The sequence below is a fragment of the Archocentrus centrarchus genome, chromosome 20, assembly GCF_007364275.1.
Source record: "Archocentrus centrarchus isolate MPI-CPG fArcCen1 chromosome 20, fArcCen1, whole genome shotgun sequence".
In the NCBI taxonomy this organism is placed as follows: domain Eukaryota; kingdom Metazoa; phylum Chordata; class Actinopteri; order Cichliformes; family Cichlidae; genus Archocentrus; species Archocentrus centrarchus.
In genome coordinates, this window is record NC_044365.1 from 32044700 (window position 1) to 32062524 (window position 17825).

At 42.2% G+C, this 17825-nt stretch overlaps 1 protein-coding gene and 1 long non-coding RNA gene across 2 annotated transcripts; both read right to left on the reverse strand.

The window, feature by feature from the left end:
- Window positions 1-1558: 1558 nt before the first annotated feature.
- LOC115799309 (uncharacterized) lies at window positions 1559-7341 on the reverse strand. Its single transcript, XR_004021548.1, has 4 exons — window positions 7287-7341; window positions 6543-6635; window positions 5338-5932; window positions 1559-2059 (listed from the first exon to the last, which is right to left on the reverse strand). It is a non-coding gene; the product is annotated as an uncharacterized LOC115799309 (long non-coding RNA).
- A 1912-nt stretch (window positions 7342-9253) lies between these two features.
- On the reverse strand, window positions 9254-16712 carry LOC115799290 (zinc finger protein 271-like). The gene is made up of 4 exons (XM_030756372.1): window positions 16471-16712; window positions 14693-14792; window positions 11675-12271; window positions 9254-10468 (listed from the first exon to the last, which is right to left on the reverse strand). Exons 2-4 carry the CDS (start codon window positions 14708-14710, stop codon window positions 9869-9871), a joined length of 1215 nt encoding a protein of 404 aa, XP_030612232.1. The 5' UTR covers window positions 14711-14792; window positions 16471-16712; the 3' UTR covers window positions 9254-9868.
- Between the last annotated feature and the right edge of the window lie 1113 nt (window positions 16713-17825).

Below are 17825 nucleotides of genomic sequence, written 5' to 3' on the forward strand. Positions count from 1 at the left end.
AGATAGAGATAGATAGAGATAGAATTTTGTTTAATTATACAGTAAAAGTGGAACCTACTGATAGCAACCTCTTTAATTTTTTTTTTTTTTTTTAAATGGAGAATTTCATTATTTCTGCCATTACTGGATAAAAATGAGTAATGAGTTTTACAGAAAAACTGCTTTAATGCTTCCATTTTAACCATTTCTAATCTGATCAAAGATCAGCTTCACTGAGATGATGACTGACAGCCCCAGCAGAGATGTTTCCAGTGTTCAAGTTCAGTCATAGTTCCATATTTAGCTGGAAACATGCAGAGCAGCTTTCCAAGACTAATGAACGTAAAGTTTTAGCAATAAAGGCAAAAGCTAATTTACACAGATCAGTGTGATGTAAACAGTGATGCTAAAGCAACTAGTTCACAGGAACTGACTGATAGCTGCACTTTACAAATCTGACACTGTCTCCATCCTTACAGCCGGTAGACGAGCGAACGACACAGCTTCACATTACATAAAAAAACAAAACAAAAACAAACCTAACTGGGATTTTAGTGCTCATCAAAACATCCACAAATGAATTGACTTTGACAGCAACTTTATGAAGGAGGAAATGAACTGGAATGTCAGACTGGCAGTTCAGATGCAGTAGGAGGGGCGAGTCAGAGAGACACTCAGTTTGTTGGATAAAACCTGCCAGGTTAGGGTCACAGAGTGTTACTCCAGTAACTGACTCAGAGTTGGAGTTAGCTCTTTCTGGAACTGAAAACCAGAGTTTCCCTCATTTTAGGGTTAAAGCCAGAGTTGTACGTAGCTAAACCCGCTTCATGGAATAGGCCCATGAATTCAAACATGTTTCCATTTGTAGCTTCAGTCTTTACTGAAATACAGACATGAAATCATGGCTCAAACTATTTGTTTTGAAACCATTTCTTTATTTTTCCACACCAAACTGTTTAAGACAAACAGAGTTCAAATACAATCATTTCACACTTACAGGATTTGATAACAAAGCAGCTGCAGAACATGTGGCTCAAAATGCATCAATTAAAACTAACATGTGGATTTCAAGATTATAGAAATCTAACTGAAGGTAAATTAAAAGCTAAAACTAGAGATTTAAAAGCATTTTTTAAAAGATGTCTTGTTTAAACTGATCATTTCTTTGCTGCTTTACCCTCATTTCCTCAAGAGGCTTTGCCATCTGCAGGCTGCCACTGTAAGAAAGTACTTTGCCTGATTAAATGTTACGTTGACTCACGGCTTCACATTGTGATATCAATTGGCATTACATGGAAATACAGCACTCTTGGATGCATTTAGTTTACATCTTTTTTGGGCAGACTCAGCAGTTCATATTCAAAAGTTATGAGAAACCGGTGTGAAGCCAGAGTTTTGGGGGAACCAAATTTAGGCATCAGAAGATATCAAATGTTACTGGGCTATGACTTAAAGAGGAACACATTAAAAGTTAAAACTTCCTTAAAAAAAATTAATAAACTTGATTTATACATCTTTACTTGCAGCTTCCAAAATTTAATTTATTATTAACATTATTAAGTTAAAGTCCTGAAATCAGAGCTACTTCAGATCCAAGTGATAATTAGCTGACACTGAAACAGTTCATTTGCAGCATGGGATTGTTTGTCTTGGAGTATGAACTGAAGTTCTTCAAGCTCTGTCACAGCTGTTCTCTTTGGTGAGTACCTTCATGAGCGTTACGACTATCTGATCGTGAGAAGCTTTTCCCACAGTGTCTGCATTTGTATGGTTTCTCTCCTGTGTGGCCTCGTTTATGCTTTTTAAGGTTACCTGCAGTGGTAAAGAATGACCCACACTGGTCACAGAGGTGGGTTTTAATTCCACTGTGGATGACTTCATGCTGTTTCAGTTTACTTGGTGTGGGGAAGCCTCTCCCACAATCTTTGCAGTACTTCATTTTGTGTCCAGTGTGTTTACGTTGATGTGTTTTGAGGTTATTTTCCTTAGAGAAAGTTTTTCCACAAGTGTCACAAAGAAACAGTTTCCCACCACAGTGATGACAGGGTTGAGAACTGGATGCATCTGTGTTGCTCTGCTTCTAAAAGATAAATTTAAGCTTTGTTAAAAACTACAATCAAATGAGTTTTACACCCACCCGAAGTGTCACAATCTAAAGCCAAACATCTGTTTTTGGTCAGCACAGTTATTGCATATATCACTCACTATCATTGGTGATAATAGAAATATTTTCTATTCTGAAAGCTGAGCGCATTTCATGTGATTATGGGAATTTCACTGTTGCCAGAAGTCCTCAAATGCCAGGACATTTTGAAACACATTGGCAATGATAAGATAAGATACTGTTTGTGACATGCGCAGTTATACACAGTACAATGCACAGTGAAATGTATTTTGTACCTGCAACCATATACACACACACAAATAAGAATAAAAATAAGTAATTCACACTATACTCTATATACTATACACACTTTTACATGGCATGTCAAAGCATGTCCACCTATCAGGCTAACCAGCGTGATGCGGCTCTCATCGTAGCCGGGGACTTTAACAGTGCAAACTTGAAAAAGCTGATACCGGAATTGATTCAACACATCGACTGCCCCACCAGAGGAGAGAGGACCCTAGACCACTGCTACTCTCCATTCAAAGATGGCTACAAAGCAAAGCCTCTTCCGCCTTTTGGGAAGTCTGACCACACCTCTGTCCTTCTCATGCCGAAATACAAACAATGGCTCAGGCAGGAACCCCCTGCTGTGAGAGAAGTGACACGGTGGTCTGATCAAACAGAGGCCGCTCTGCAGGGTGCGTTGGATTCAACCGACTGGGACATGTTTCGCAGCAGCGCGGGCGGAGACATCGAGGAGTTTACGGAAACTGTTGTGGGATTTATTGGGAAAGTTGTTGAAGACACTTCACTTAGGAGGACCATCAGGACTTTTCCCAACCAGAAGCCGTGGGTGGATAAATCTGTCCGCGACGCCCTGAGGTCCCGCACCGTTGCCTACACTCCGGCCTCGCCTCTGGGAACATGGAGGACTACAAGGTTGCATCATACAACGTCCGCAGAGCGGTGAAAGGCTAAACATCGCTACGGCCGCAGACTGGAACAGCAACTACAACAGTCTGACTCCAGGGGACTGTGGCAGGGACTACGCACCATCACGGACTACAAAGCACCACACACACCCCCGGTGAGTGCCGACGCTTCTCTGGCTAATGAACTCAACAACTTCTTTGCGCGCTTTGAGTTGGGAAGCCGACAGCCCGCTGCGCTTCCGGCCGGAGGGGCGGAGACACTCACTGTGATGGAGCGCGACGTGAGGAGGGCGTTTAGACGTGTAAACACCAGGAAAGCGGCTGGACCAGACGGTATTAGTGGACGTGTCCTTAAGACCTGCGCTGACCAGCTGGCACCTGTGTTTACACTGATATTCAACCTCTCACTGAAACTGTGTGTGATTCCCACCTGCTTTAAAAAGTCCATCATAGTCCCTGTCCCAAAGAAACCACACCCCAGCAGCCCCAATGACTTCAGGCCCATAGCGCTCACCTCTGTGGTTATGAAGTGTTTTGAAAGACTCATCAAGACATTCATCACCTCCTCACTGCCCACCACCCTCGACCCACTACAGTTTGCATACCGGCCAGACAGATCCACAGATGACGCCATATCCTTCCTCCTCCACAAGACCCTTTCACACATAGACACTGGTAAGGGGAACTATGTGAGAGTGCTGTTTGTAGATTACAGCTCAGCATTCAACACCATAGTTCCCTCCAGGCTGGTCTCTAAGCTGCTGGGCCTGGGCCCATCCCTGTGCAGGTGGGTTCACAGCTTCCTGACCAGCAGACCACAGGTGGTACGAGTGGGTCACCTCACCTCATCCTCCCTCACCCTCAACACTGGATCCCCCCAAGGCTGTGTGCTCAGCCCTCTGCTGTACTCACTGTACACCCATGACTGCGAGGCCACGTCAGAGTCCAACATCATCATCAAGTTTGCTGACGACACTGCTGTTGTGGGACTAATCTCTCACAATGAGGAGACAGCCTACAGGAGAGAGGTCTCCCGCCTGGAGAACTGGTGCCAGGAGAACCACCTCCTGCTCAACGTCAGCAAAACAAAGGAACTGATCGTGGACTTCAGCAGGAAGCAGCAGAGGGACTACCATCCACTTGTCATCAGTTGTGCTGAGGTGGAAAGAATGGACACTTTCAAATACCTGGGAGTGACCATCTCACAGGACCTGTCCTGGACTCATCACATAATCACTGTGAAGAAGGCCAGACAGCGTCTCTACCTCCTCAGGCGGCTGAGAGACTTCAAGCTCCCACTCAAGGTGCTCAGGAACTTTTACACCTGCACCATCGAGAGCATCGTGCGTGGGAGCATCACCACCTGGATGGGAAACTGCACCAAGCAGGACTTCATGGCTCTAAAAAGGGTGGTTCGTTCAGCTGAACAGACCATCAGAACCACCCTCCCCAACCTGCAGGACATTTACACCAAGCAGTGCAGGCTGAGGGCCATGAAGATCCTAAAACAGCCCAGCCACCCCGGACACTCTCTCGTCTCCCTGCTCCCATCAGGCCGGCGTTACCGCTGCCTGAGGGCTAAGACTGAAAGGTTGAAGAAGAGTTTTTACCCACAAGCCATCCGTCTGCTCAACTCTGAGCCCTAACTGGACCATTATTGCACAATGTAAATATTATAATTTATAAAAGTGTGTATAGTGTATAGTATATAGAGTATAGTGTATAGTGTGAATTACTTTTTTTTAATTTTTATTCTTCTTATTTATATGTGTGTGTATATATGGTTGCAGGTACAAAATACATTTCACTGTGCATTGTACTGTGTATAACTGTGCATGTGACAAATAAACACTATCTTATCTTATCTTAAAGGGTTAATGTCTATGATGTAGAACAGGGCTCTTCAACTCCAGGCCTCGAGAGCCAGTGTCCTGCAACTTTTAGATGTGTCTCTGCTTCAACACACCTGAGTCAAATATAGAAGTCATTAGCAGGACTCTGGAGAACTTGACTGCATACTGAGGAGGTAATTCAGCCATTTGATTCAGGTGTGTTGGATCAGGGACACATCTAAAACCTGCAGGACACCGGCTCTCGAGGCCTGGAGTTGAAGGTCCCTGATGTAGAAGAACAGAAAGAAGCATTGGTACCCTGGATGTTTGATCTGCTTGAGGTAAACGCTGGCAGTAATCAGGTCTTGGTGTGGCTACCGAAATTGAAAGCTTTCCCAAAATGTTCTGATTTCATGAAATGAGTTCATGATTTAACAAAGGGTGCAATTTTTCAGTGTCACAAATGTATAACAAAAATACATACCTCACAGGAGCTGCACTTGTGTAGTCTCTCTCTGGTGTGGGTCTGTTTGTGTACTTTCAGAGGATATGGCATTTTAAAAGCCTTATCACACTGGTCACATTTATAAGGTCTCTCCTCAGTGTGGGTTAATCTGTGGCGCCGTAAGTCTGCAGCTGTTACAAACTGTTTGCCACACTGATCACAGGAGGACACATTAAATCTGGTATGAAAGCGCATGTGTATATTTCGGTAAGCTAGTTGACTGAGTTTTTCCACAAAACCTACAGCCATATGGCCTAATTCCAGAGTGGATAACTTTGTGGCGCCGTAAGGTGCTAAGTTGAGTAAAAGCGCTGCTGCAGTGATCACAGCTGTATGGTTTAACACCACTGTGGATGAGCTGATGACTTTCCAGACTTTCCTTCCGGGTAAAACGCTTCCCACATTGATCACAAAGGTATGCTTTCACTCCACTGTGGAGGCCCTGATGTTTTTGTAGGACACTCTCCCGAGTAAAGGACTTCCAACACACATCATAGCTGTAATTTTTGTCTCCCTTCCTCCTGTGAGGTTTTGCAGCCTCTTGAGAGCACTGACTTCTTGGTCCACGTTGGTCCTGCAGTGACAGATACAGAGGCAGTGAGTGAAATGCAGTCGTGGAATAAACTAATCTGTCACCCCCCAATACTAGATTTAACTCTGAGGTGGCAGCACCTTGTAGGCCTATTACCACCACCTACTGGTGGGATGAGCTGCCAAAAACAAAAAAAAAGGACCTGTCTATCAAATTGCTCCAAGTTCCAACTCTGAATTTGATTAGAATTTTTTTTTTTTTTTATCTCATCAAAACTTAGTTCTGTTCCTTTATAGAAAAGGTTTAAAATGAACATGTGTTCAGTTAAAGTTTCTACCTCTTGTAATTTTGCTAAAGTGTGTCACTACTAAAACATGGAATTGATTTTAGAAAGACAGTCATTTTACCTTTGCATATTTTGTTTCAAGTCCCCTTATACAGTAAAATTTGTAGGGTTTACTGCTAAATAGATTAATTTTACATTTTTAATCTTGAATCTTGAATTTTTAAAATTCATTAAAATCTACACATCCTTTCCCCAAATTTAATTGTATTGCTGTCAGAATTTGAGTTGAAATTAGACAGTTCATAAATTTTGTTAACCACAGCAGCTGATGTGCACAGTTTCAATAACAGTAACATTTTTAATCACCTGTTGTGTTGAACTCGGTTCAGCCTGTAGTGGCTGAGCTGAGTCCAAACGGCTGATAATGTTCCTCTGCTGCTCCATCAGACTCTCCTCCTGCTAATCAGGACACAAAACATCTTTATTAGGCTCCACTGAAGGGTCTATTTTTTATTGATGCTCAAGGAAAAAGACTTTGTTTTAAAGCTTTATACCCTCCTATCCACACACAGAGGTCCAAGGTATCTTACAGTAATGGTGATGCCATTTTCCAGAGAATTGATTTGTCATTGGCCGGTGACATCCCTGTTCATCTTACCAAGCATAAACTTTTTTACTAAGCTTGTCATGTTTGGCAGATATTGCGACCAGAACTGGGATCTGAATACACTGCTGTGCCAGACATTTAGTCTGCCAAGGTGAGCGTTATAGATTTTCTATATGCTCCTCTTGTTAATATTGTCTTATTTTATTTATTTCTGTTATTTATACATATACAGTCCTTGTGATGCCAGAACTGACAGGCTGAGAGAAAAGAGAAGGGGAGGGAAAAAAAAAAAAAAAAAAAAAAAAAGAAAATTGGAGAAGGAGATACCCCAGCAAACAGCATACAAAAATAAATATCAAATACCTCAAAAAATAAATTTACAAGAAACAAAATAGAAAAAAATATGAGAAATAAAGCATGGCCACACAAACCAACAATCCCACCATGCTCTGCCTGCATGAGCAAGCGTAAGTGCCAGCATCCATGTCATGAAATGTACTTACGAGGGTGGAAAGCCGCAGCTCCGCCCACCAGAAGCCAGAGACTGATCAAGATCCAGGACACCCAGGCTGTCTGTAACCCATCAATAGCAATGAAGACCCACTGGCCACACTCCAGTGCCAACCACATGCCCTCTGAAGCAGGGGCAAGGGGACACCCCTTCCCCAGGGCCAACAGCAACCCCAGGAAAAAGGGGTTGCAGAAAAATACAAAAAAAAAAAACAACCCAAACTGCTCCAGAATAGGTTAGACAGTATTTTACTATGCCAATATAACCCAGTAAGAAGTGAGCCACCCACATAACAGAACTCCAGATTAACCCTGAAGTTAACTGAATAAACCCAAATCCTGCCTCATAGTGCGGGCCTCTCGAGGAAGCATGTGTTCATGTTGCCCTCTTAGTGTTTGTGAGGACAAGTCATGAGGATGAGCACATGGTTCAACCTCTGATGGTGACATGTGTGTAGCTCAGACACAAGCTGAAACTGGCACATTCAGAAACTCCAACACTGTCAGGGTTCAGCAGGGAATTGAGCCAAACACAGGAGTCACAGGGAGGCAGAATAAACACAAACTAACCTTTATTTAGGCTGTCCACTCAACTCCAAAATGCAAGCAGCCACAAGAGGAAAACAAGGAGACTAATCCAACACGCCAGGAAGCACACAAAGCAGGAGGACCACAGGCAGCAGAAACTAACACTTTGAGCAAGAACACAGCAGAGAGAGGGCTATAAATACTCTCACACACATGCAGAGGGCTAATGAGGGTAACAAGGCACAGCTGAACATAATCAAGGAAAAAACACAAACAGGAAGTAAAGCTAGAGTCAACCTTAAAGGGACAAAAGAGCCCATGGCACATCCATGTTTCTGTCTGTAGAATCCATCATTGTATTTAAAATATGTTGTGGTAAGGCAGAGGTCTAAAAGTGCACAAATCTGATCTGGGGTGAAGCTGGTTCTGTTTTGTAAAAAGTCGTCTTCCTGTAGTCGTCTTCTGACGGTCTCCACTGCCTCACTTGTGGGTATGCAAGTGAAAAGTGAAACCACATCAAAGGACACAATGGTTTCATCTGGATTCAGTGCAAGATTATGGACCTTGTTGGTAAAATCTGTGGAGTTTTCAATGTGATGAGGTGTGTTGCCTACAAGTGGAGATAAGATGGTGGTGGGGTGCTTGGAAATGCTGTAGGGGACCAAATTTATACTGCTGATAATGGCTCTGAGTGGGACTCCTTATTTGTGGCTCCTCAGGAGTACATAAATACATGTGTTACGCCTGCTAGGGCCATAACAACATGGAGTAGTTTCTCCAGGGTTCAAGTGGTAGTAAGTAGGGTGGTCAATGGCTTTTTCCTTTTTGAGTTGCTGTAGGCAACAGATTACTTTTTTTCTTGTAGTTGCTTGTGGGGTCCCTTCTTAAGGCCTTGTGAGTATTGTTGTCACTGAGGAGTGTAGTAATTGTGTGTGGTAATCAGCTGAATCCAGAACAATGGTGCACTTCCACTTGTCGACTGGTAGTATGATGATGTTTTGATCCTTACTCAGGGCTGTGATGGCCTTCTTTTCTTGAATAGTGAGGTTGGATGGAGGAGTTCTTAGATTGTTATTTCTTATTGCTGTTTCTGTGGCTATGATAGGATCCACTATGGGCAGCTGTTGTGGGGATATGGCAATAGTGAGCCCTTTGTCGAGCACATTCTCTTCTGGGTTTGTGAGGATTCTGATAGGTGGGTGAGGAATTTGAAAAGCAGTAAAGAAAATCAATGGATAATGTAGTAAATTCAAATACATATGTGGGGTTTATTTTCAGATTTGTTGTCTCAGGATTATCCAGCGTTTAAGTTCACACAGGTCTCTGAGAGCTCAGCTGAACACCGTGACCTCATCACTGTGATTTCTCTTCAGAAAGGAAATCCTTGTTGCCAAGTTCGGTGAGGAAAAATAAACTGAGCATCAAAACCAAACAGATTTTCTGAGATTTATTGAAAGAAACCAAAAGGATCGATACAGCACGGCCAGTCTTTGCACCACTATTGACACAGAAAAAGAAAAATCACACCTCATTTATACTCATGTGGACACAGTCTTTGTCTATTCCAGCTGTGGGGAGTTTTCTTCTCACAGGCATTGGCATCCACCTGATAACACAGACACACGAAGTGCCTAAAGACCTTGAACACAGCTTACGATTATCTTTGCACATGCTAGATAATCATAGATCATAGTCATATAGGTTATATCAGGGGAAACATAAAGTGTTTCACATCATTTGATTTTTCTTGTGCAGAAAAATGGATCAAGTTAATGCCACCTACTCCAATCAGAGATTATCAAAGGAACTGTGACAGAGATCTGTAAAATATAACATTAAAATCCCTGATGCTGCAAATCAGATGAGAATATTGCTGCATGAAATCGTTTTTCTGGTGAACTGATCATAACAGTCACATAGAGCAGTAAAGTAGGCCTAAACATACCCATTAATTCATTGATAGTAGTGTTGAGTGTGCTCTCAGAGCTCTCAGAGTATTTTTAACCAGCTCTGAAACTTCACACTGCATGCACTTAAACATTAAAGGTTACTCAGTGAGTTCACTTGTGACTGTCTCATAGCCTAATAACAGCCCTGCATGATAACACTGATGTTTGGACAGAGCAGATAATGAAGTAAATGTTTTTGCACATTGGTGACAGTGAAACAGTTTCTTTGCAGCGTGGGAACGTTTGTGATTGGAATATGAACTGAGATTCCTGAAGCTCTTGTCACACTGGTCGCAGCTGTAGTTCCCTTTAATGTGTGTGCGTTCGTGATCGTTACGATGACCTGATTGTGAAAAGCTCTTCTCACAGTGTCTGCACTTGTATGGTTTCTCCCCTGTGTGGACTCGTTTATGTACCCTAAGGTCACCTGCAGTGGTGAAGGATGACCCACACTGGTCACAGAGGTGCTTTTTAACCCCACTGTGGAAGAGTTTGGGGAGTTTTAATTCAGTTGCTGTGGGGAAGCTTCTCCCACATTCATTGCAGTGGTTCAGTTTGTGTCCCGTGTGTCTACGCTGATGTGTTTTTAGGCTCCATTGATGACTGAAAGTTTTTCCACAAAGGTCACAGTGAAACATTTTCCCACCACCACAGCGATGACAGGGTTGAGAACCGGATCCATCTGTGTTGCTCTGCTTCTAAACAAAGACACAAAGACAGTGTAAGTCAGGGAATTCCTTCAACATTTTTATCCTGTACATCTCCTGAAGAAAAGAGCATCTCTGCCAACATCCAATTACATTTTATCTGATTACATTATAACAATGCTATCATATCAAACTGCAATAATATTAATTTAATACTATAGTAACGTGAATGTAATACTAAAGGACAATCACTGTAATACTGAGGTACAACAACACTATAATAGCATCTTAGCTATGAAATAATAGCACCATAATGCTTCAAACTCATTCTAATACAAACATGCTACCATCAAAATACTGTACTACAAATGTAATACCACAATACTACTAATGTAAATTTGTAGTACTTCCAAGGCAATCCTGCAATAATACCACCACTATGCAGCCTACAGTAATACTCTATAGAGTCATACATTATAACAAAATGGTGAACTCACTGTAAGGGAGTAGTGAATGATTTTAGACGCAGCTATGTCTATTCAGTTTTCATATGGGTCATTCCGTATGAAAGTTAAATAAAGTTCACACCTAGCCCTCTATGTTACTCAAAGCTAACAGGTGTTTTTACCTGGACACAGAAGAATTTGAAGCATTCAGATGCAAAACCCTCTAAATCCACCTATACACTTTTTTTTTAAAAGAGCTTTAAAAGCTTTTTGCAACACATTGATAATTCAGACTAGGCAGAGACAAGTATTTCGTGGGTAATTAACTGAATGGCGTATAGCATGTGTGGAAAGGATACCATAAATATCGTTATCTCATTTTTGACTGAGGTGGTATTTATCGGCTTTTGTACCTGATCTCTTTGTTTGTTCCTCAAAGTTTAAAAGAATAAATTCAAATGCAGATTGTTTTAATACGTTGACTTTCTTAAAATACATCAGAGATTAAAAAGTGGCATCACAAGCAAACAGCAGAACAGGCACACTGTTAAGAACTGACTCCCTGTGCCAAGTATTTCAACTTTTTAAAGCTCATAAGAGCAGATTATTTATCGTTTCTGCTGTGTGGTTTCATTTTATTTAACATTTCTTTAAAATATTTAAAAGAGAAGAACAAACCCCTATAAAACAATAGGCAGTAACATGCACCAGTAATAATAATAATAATAATAATGTGATATACCATGAAACTACCACAATCTAAACTCCTAAAACACTTCCATGGGTTTTGTAAGACTATAAAAATATGTACCTCACAGTAACTGCACTTGTAGAGTTGCTTGCTGGTGTGGAACTGCTGGTGTTCTTTCAGAGACTTTGGATATTTATAAGTCTTATCACACAGGTCACATTTATAAGGTCTCTCCTCAGTGTGGGTAAATTTGTGGTAATGTAATTGTGAGCCTGTTGCAAACAGTTTGCCACACTGTTCACAGCAGTACACATCCTGTCTGGTGTGAATGCGTAGGTGTGTATTTCTGTTCCCTAGCTGGCTGAAAGATTTTCCACAAAAGTCACAGCTGTATGCCTTAATTACAGAGTGGGTATCTTGATGCCTTCGTAAGTCGTTAGTGCGAGTGAACGCTTTACCACACTGATCACAGCTGTGCGGTTTAACTCCACTGTGGAAGAGTTGGTGTGCTTTTAAGGTTCCTGCCCGGGTAAAAGACTTTCCACATAAGTCACAGGTAAACGGTTTCTCTCCAGTGTGGATTAATTGATGTTTTTTTAGTGACTCCTTCCTTGTAAAAGCGTTCCCACATTTATCACAGCTGTATTTATTTTCTTCTCCTCTTCTGTGAGGTCTGTTGGCCTTCTGAGGGCTCTGACTCCTCGGTCCATGTTGGTCCTACAGTGACAGAGATACAAACAGAGGCAGTGAGTGAAATGCAATCTTGGAACAAATTGAAACTTGAAGCTTACTCCATTAATACTAGTTTTAAACCTGAGGTTGAAGCATGACAGTCAACAAAATACCTTGTATGTCTATTACCACCACCTACTGGTGGTGGTAATAGACATCAAGCCTGGTATAGTTTAAAAAAAAAGAAAAAGAGAGTGAATGACTATTAAATATTCATACCCATCCCTGGCGCTTATACACAAATATGTTTGCACACACTCATAATGGTAATAAATGTTTACCAGGTCTTTACTTTTCCACATTTTCTGTTCTACTATATATATCTATAACTCTATAAATTATGATAATCAATGACAATAAACCCAATATAGCAGTTATTGGCTAACTGATCATCTGCAGAGAAACGGCTTATTTGCAGAGTTTCAGTCAGGTTTCAGAATTCATCACAGTACAGAAACAGCATTAGTGAAGGTTACCAATGATCTTCTTAGAGCCTCTGACAGTGGACTCATCTCTGTGCTTGTCCTGTTGGACCTCAGTGCAGCTTTGATACTGTTGACCATAACATTTTATTACAGAGATTAGAGCATACTATAGGTATTAAAGGTACTGCACTGCAGTGGTTTGAATCATATTTATCTAATAGACTCCAATTTGTTCATGTAAATGGGGAGTCTTCTTCACACACTAAGGTTAATTATGGAGTTCCACAGGGTTCTGTGCTAGGACCAATTTTATTTACATTATACATGCTTCCCTTAGGCAGTATTATTAGAAAGCATTGCATCAGTTTTCATTGTTATGCAGATGATACTCAGCTTTATCTATCAATGAAGCCAGATGACACACATCAATGAGTTAAACTGCAGGAATGTCTTAAAGACATTAAGGCCTGGATGACCTCTAATTTCCTGCTTCTAAATTCAGATCAAACTGAAATTCTTGTTCTCGGCCCCACAAATCTTAGAAACATGGTGTCTAACCAGATACTTACTCTGGATGGCATTACTTTGGCCTCCAGTAACACTGTGAGAAATCTTGGAGTCATTTTTGACCAGGATATGTCCTTCAATGCACATATTAAACAAATATGCAGGACCGCTTTTTTGCATTTGTGCAATATTTCTAAAATTAGAAACATCCTTTCTCAGAGTGATGCTGAAAAGCTAATTCATGCATTTACTACTTCTAGGGTGGACTATTGTAATTCATTATTATCAGGCTGTCCTAAAAGCTCCCTGAAAAGCCTTCAGCTGATCCAAAATGCTGCAGCTAGAGTACTGACAGGGACTAGAAAGAGAGAGCAGATTTCTCCCATATTGGCTTCTCTTCATTGGCTCCCTGTTAAATCTAGAATAGAATTTAAAATCCTTCTCCTCACCTACAAGGTCTTGAATAATCAGGTCCCATCTACTTGTGGTTCCTAGGATACTTAAGAGTAGAATGGGAGGCAGAGCCTTTAGCTTTCAGGCCCCTCTTCTGTGGAACCAGCTCCCAGCTTGGATTCAGGAGACAGACACCCTCTCTATTTTTAAGATTAGGCTTAAAACTTTCCTTTATGATAAAGCTTATAGTTAGGGCTAGATCAGGTGACCCTGAACCATCCCTTAGTTATGCTGCTATAGGCCTAGGCTGCTGGGGGGGTTCACATAATGCACTGTTTCTTTTGATTCACCTTATTTACTTGTTTATACTTCACTCTGTATTTAATCATTAGTTATTATTAATCTCTGGCTCTCTTCCACAGCATGTCTTTTGTCCTGTCTCTCTCCCCTCAGCCCCCCCTCAGCAGATGACCCCCCCCTCCCTGAGCCTGGTTCTGCTGGAGGTTTCTTCCTGTTAAAGGGAGTTTTTTCTTCCCACTGTCACCAAGTGCTGCTCATAGGGGGTCGTTTTGACTGTTGGGTTTTCTCTGTATTATTGTAGGGTCTTTACCCATAATACAAAGCGCCTTGAGGTGACTGTTGTGATTTGGCGCTATATAAATAAAATTGTATTGAAATTAAATTGAATTGGTCCAAAGAAATTATACTACCCTAACTTGCAATCAGGTTGGTTCATTGAAGGAAAAAGCTATGCAAAAAACTTCAAACATTAAAAAAAAAAAGAAAATACAGCATCAAAAGCACAGACAGCAGCTGCAGTGGACACTTTTCATTGTTTCTAACACTTTGTTTCACGTCAGCTCTTTGTGTCTTATAATGCTGCTTTTCTCCGTGGCTGAAGGACCAACAGCAGAACAATCAAGTTTATCCCAGAGACCAGTTGGACCACATACTTTGTACACTGCCTCCATCAACAACAGCTTTCTGCAGGGAGACGGGCCATCCCTGTGCTGACAGCAGACGGCAAACATGCTCTCACCGCTAAACCATAAATTACTGCTTTATAGTGATATTTTCTCACCTTTTGTGTTGAACTCATTGTTTCCTCTGTAGTGGCTGAGCTGAATCCAAATGGATGAAAATGTTCTTCTGCTGCTCCGTCAGACTCTCCTGCTAATCAGCTAGAACATAAGATACATCTTTATTAGAAGCGATCACGGTGCACTGAATGGTCAGAGTGTCTCATGTGCTCATCACTGAACAGGGACAGGGACTAGAAGAGAGAGCAGATTTCTCCCATATTGGCTTCTCTTCATTGGCTCCCTGTTAATCTAGAATAGAATTTAAAATCCTTCTCCTCACCTACAAGGTCTGAATAATCAGGCCCCATCTATCTCAAAGACCTCAGAGTACCGTATCACCCCAATAGAGCACTTTGCTCTCAGACTTCTGGCTCATTTGTGGTTCCTAGGGTATTTTAAAGTAGAATGGAACCAGCTTCCAGTTTGGATTTGGGATATCCTCACAGTTTTTAAGATTAGGCTTAAAACTTTCCTTTTGATCAAGCTTATAGTTAGGGCTGGATCAGGTGACCCTGAACTATTCCTTAGTTATGCTGCAGTAGGTCTAGGTTGTTGGGGACTTCCCATGATGCACTGAGCACTCTTTCTTCATTATCCTCTTTCACACTTTCTGTCCCACTGTTCCAAAGTGCTGCTCACTTGCTACTTTTCCACCGCCAACGAGCCGGTGCTCGTGCCAGTGCTGGTTTCAATGAATCGGCGAAATGCTTAAGACCGGGCCCACGTTTCTGTGAATTGCTCCTTTACGTACGAGGGTGGGCGGGTCCTCGTCTGGACACGTAAGCCGAAACACACAACCGTGGGAGAACATGTTAAAAGGGAGTTTTTCCTTCCCACTGTCACCAAGTGCTGCTCATAGGGGGTCATTTTGACTGTTGGGTTTTCTCTGTATTATTGTAGTGTCTTTACCCACAATACAAAGCGCCTTGAGGCGACTGCTTGTTGTGATTTGGCACTATATAAATAAAATTGAACTGAACTGAACTCATATGTAAAGGATCAGTTCACAAAGCGCGGTGGAAACGCAGGCCCATTCTTAAGCATTTCGCTGGTTCATTGGCATGAGCACCGGCACCTCGGCGGCAGAAGCGTGGTAAGGTTTGTGGTTACAGTCCCTGTTCAGATGATGAAATCTCTGAGACGACTGCATCTGAGCAAAGCAACATTTATTAGATTCATTTGTTCCAGCAGCTACAGGATGGTTTCTACAGGCTGAAGAACATCAGTCAGAGCAGGAATCAACATCTGCACAGTGATTTTCTATTAGAGGAACAAAGTGAATGCAGACACACACACACACACACACACACACAGACAGACGACAGACAGACAGACAGACAGACAGACAGACAGACAGACTCTCTCCAAACCCTCAGAGCAAAAGCTCAAACTACACCCATAAAAATATAAACGCACAAACCCAAAACGTTAAGTTCAAATACCAATCCCTCAACATGCCCATGCACTCCAGGTGGAATGGGATGAACAACCCACAAGCCACTAATGACAATCGGGTGACGTCTGTGCCCCGCGGATGCGTCACGCATCCGGTGGACACACTCAGGACTGCTGAACTCTGATCGCTGACCACCCTGTGTTCGCTCTGTCAGCACACATTTACTGCTGCATAAAGACCTGGAACACTGGTTGCTACTGAAGCCAGAAATTATACACATAGTGTACATTATAACAGACACCGACGATAGCAGCAGCAGACCTCATTCAGAAGATCAGCTCCAGATTAACTGAGCTCAGATTAATGTTAGTTCGTGCTCACCTTTAGCTGAACCCGAGAGACACTCCGGAATAAAGCCGGAACTCTTCCCAAACACACAAAGAGATCAGGAGCACAGACCCACGTGGTTAACGCTCTTCTCACATACGATGCAGGACGCGGGGGCGGATCGATGCAGATTTCGACAGTATCGATACCAACGTTGGTATCTGCATCGGATCGAACATTTGCTTTGTTTCTCTCCTCTAAGCTAACCGCGCTGTTCCGTTTCCTAAACGCAACTCCGTCTATGCAAACACTTCCGGTGATGCAGCCACTTTACTCCGCCCCCTCCTCCCTGCTCTGCTGTGGTTTGTTGCTGTGCGGTCAGGTGACGTAGCTGCACAGAGTGCAGTGAGGAAGAGGAGTAGAGGTATTTTACAGCTGTAAATGAAAACACTGGAAACAGCAACGCGTGCAGGAAGGAAATTCTCTACTGTGGCAACAGCACCGATTTATAAAAACACAAAAAACCTATAAATTATATGCAAACATTCAAATAATACATTCATCCCACTGAAATGTGTTAAATTACTTTATTGGAAATCAAAAAAACAAACCCTCAATCATGAAGTACGAAAATGTCTGAATGTAATAAGCCTTTTTGCTGACTGTCAATTCATTCTTATTAATGTAGCATATTTAAATCAGCAGAAGTTGATCCAAAGTGTTTTTCCAGGTCTTCAGGTGGATAAATCCAGATTGTGACACAGTGGTTGATTGAAGAGGAGCAGCTGGGCTGAGCTTGATATCTACTTGGAGAGCTCGTCAGCCTGAGCCAGAATTACCTTAATCTAAGATGCAGGTCAACACAGGAATTTCAGTTTAAGCCAAGAATGAGTGTCGAGTGGTGGTGCTGTCCAGACAGCTTTCCAACATGGCTGCCAATGTTAACTCAGTCAGCACACAGAGAAACAGGCAGATACTTTCAGGGCATTGGTCTAATGTTCAGATGATCCGTTTTAGTTTCAAATTAAGAAATAAATGAGGTGGGTGACTTAGAGTTTCCAATGAGCTGCATGTTTTTGGATAGTGAAAAAAACTGAAGAATCTGGAGAACAACCCTGGAACATGGGGGAGAGCATGCAAACTCCTCTCAGGAAGAGGCTGAGGCTACAAAAGGCTGTCAGCCTTCCTCCTGTCAGGTCTGAGCCACCGTGCTGCTTATTTTACAACCCTGCAAGCAAAAAAGCTGAAAGCCACCCTGAACTCCACAGTTTGCTGTGGCCCCCTGCGCCTTTAGCTGTGTTTTGTTCAGATTCCAGTCTGTGGGAGACTGGAATATCTAAATGTAAATGACATCTCAGGCATCATCTCAGACAGAATGAGTAGCTACTCACAATGTGACCAACATTTAA

Bases quoted from the DNA above. Each gene is read 5' to 3' on its own strand.
- LOC115799290 (XM_030756372.1), bottom strand. The intron at 10,469-11,674 runs GTACATATTTTT...GTCTTTGTTTAG, and splicing joins ACAAGTGCAGTTACTGTGAG to AAGCAGAGCAACACAGATGG.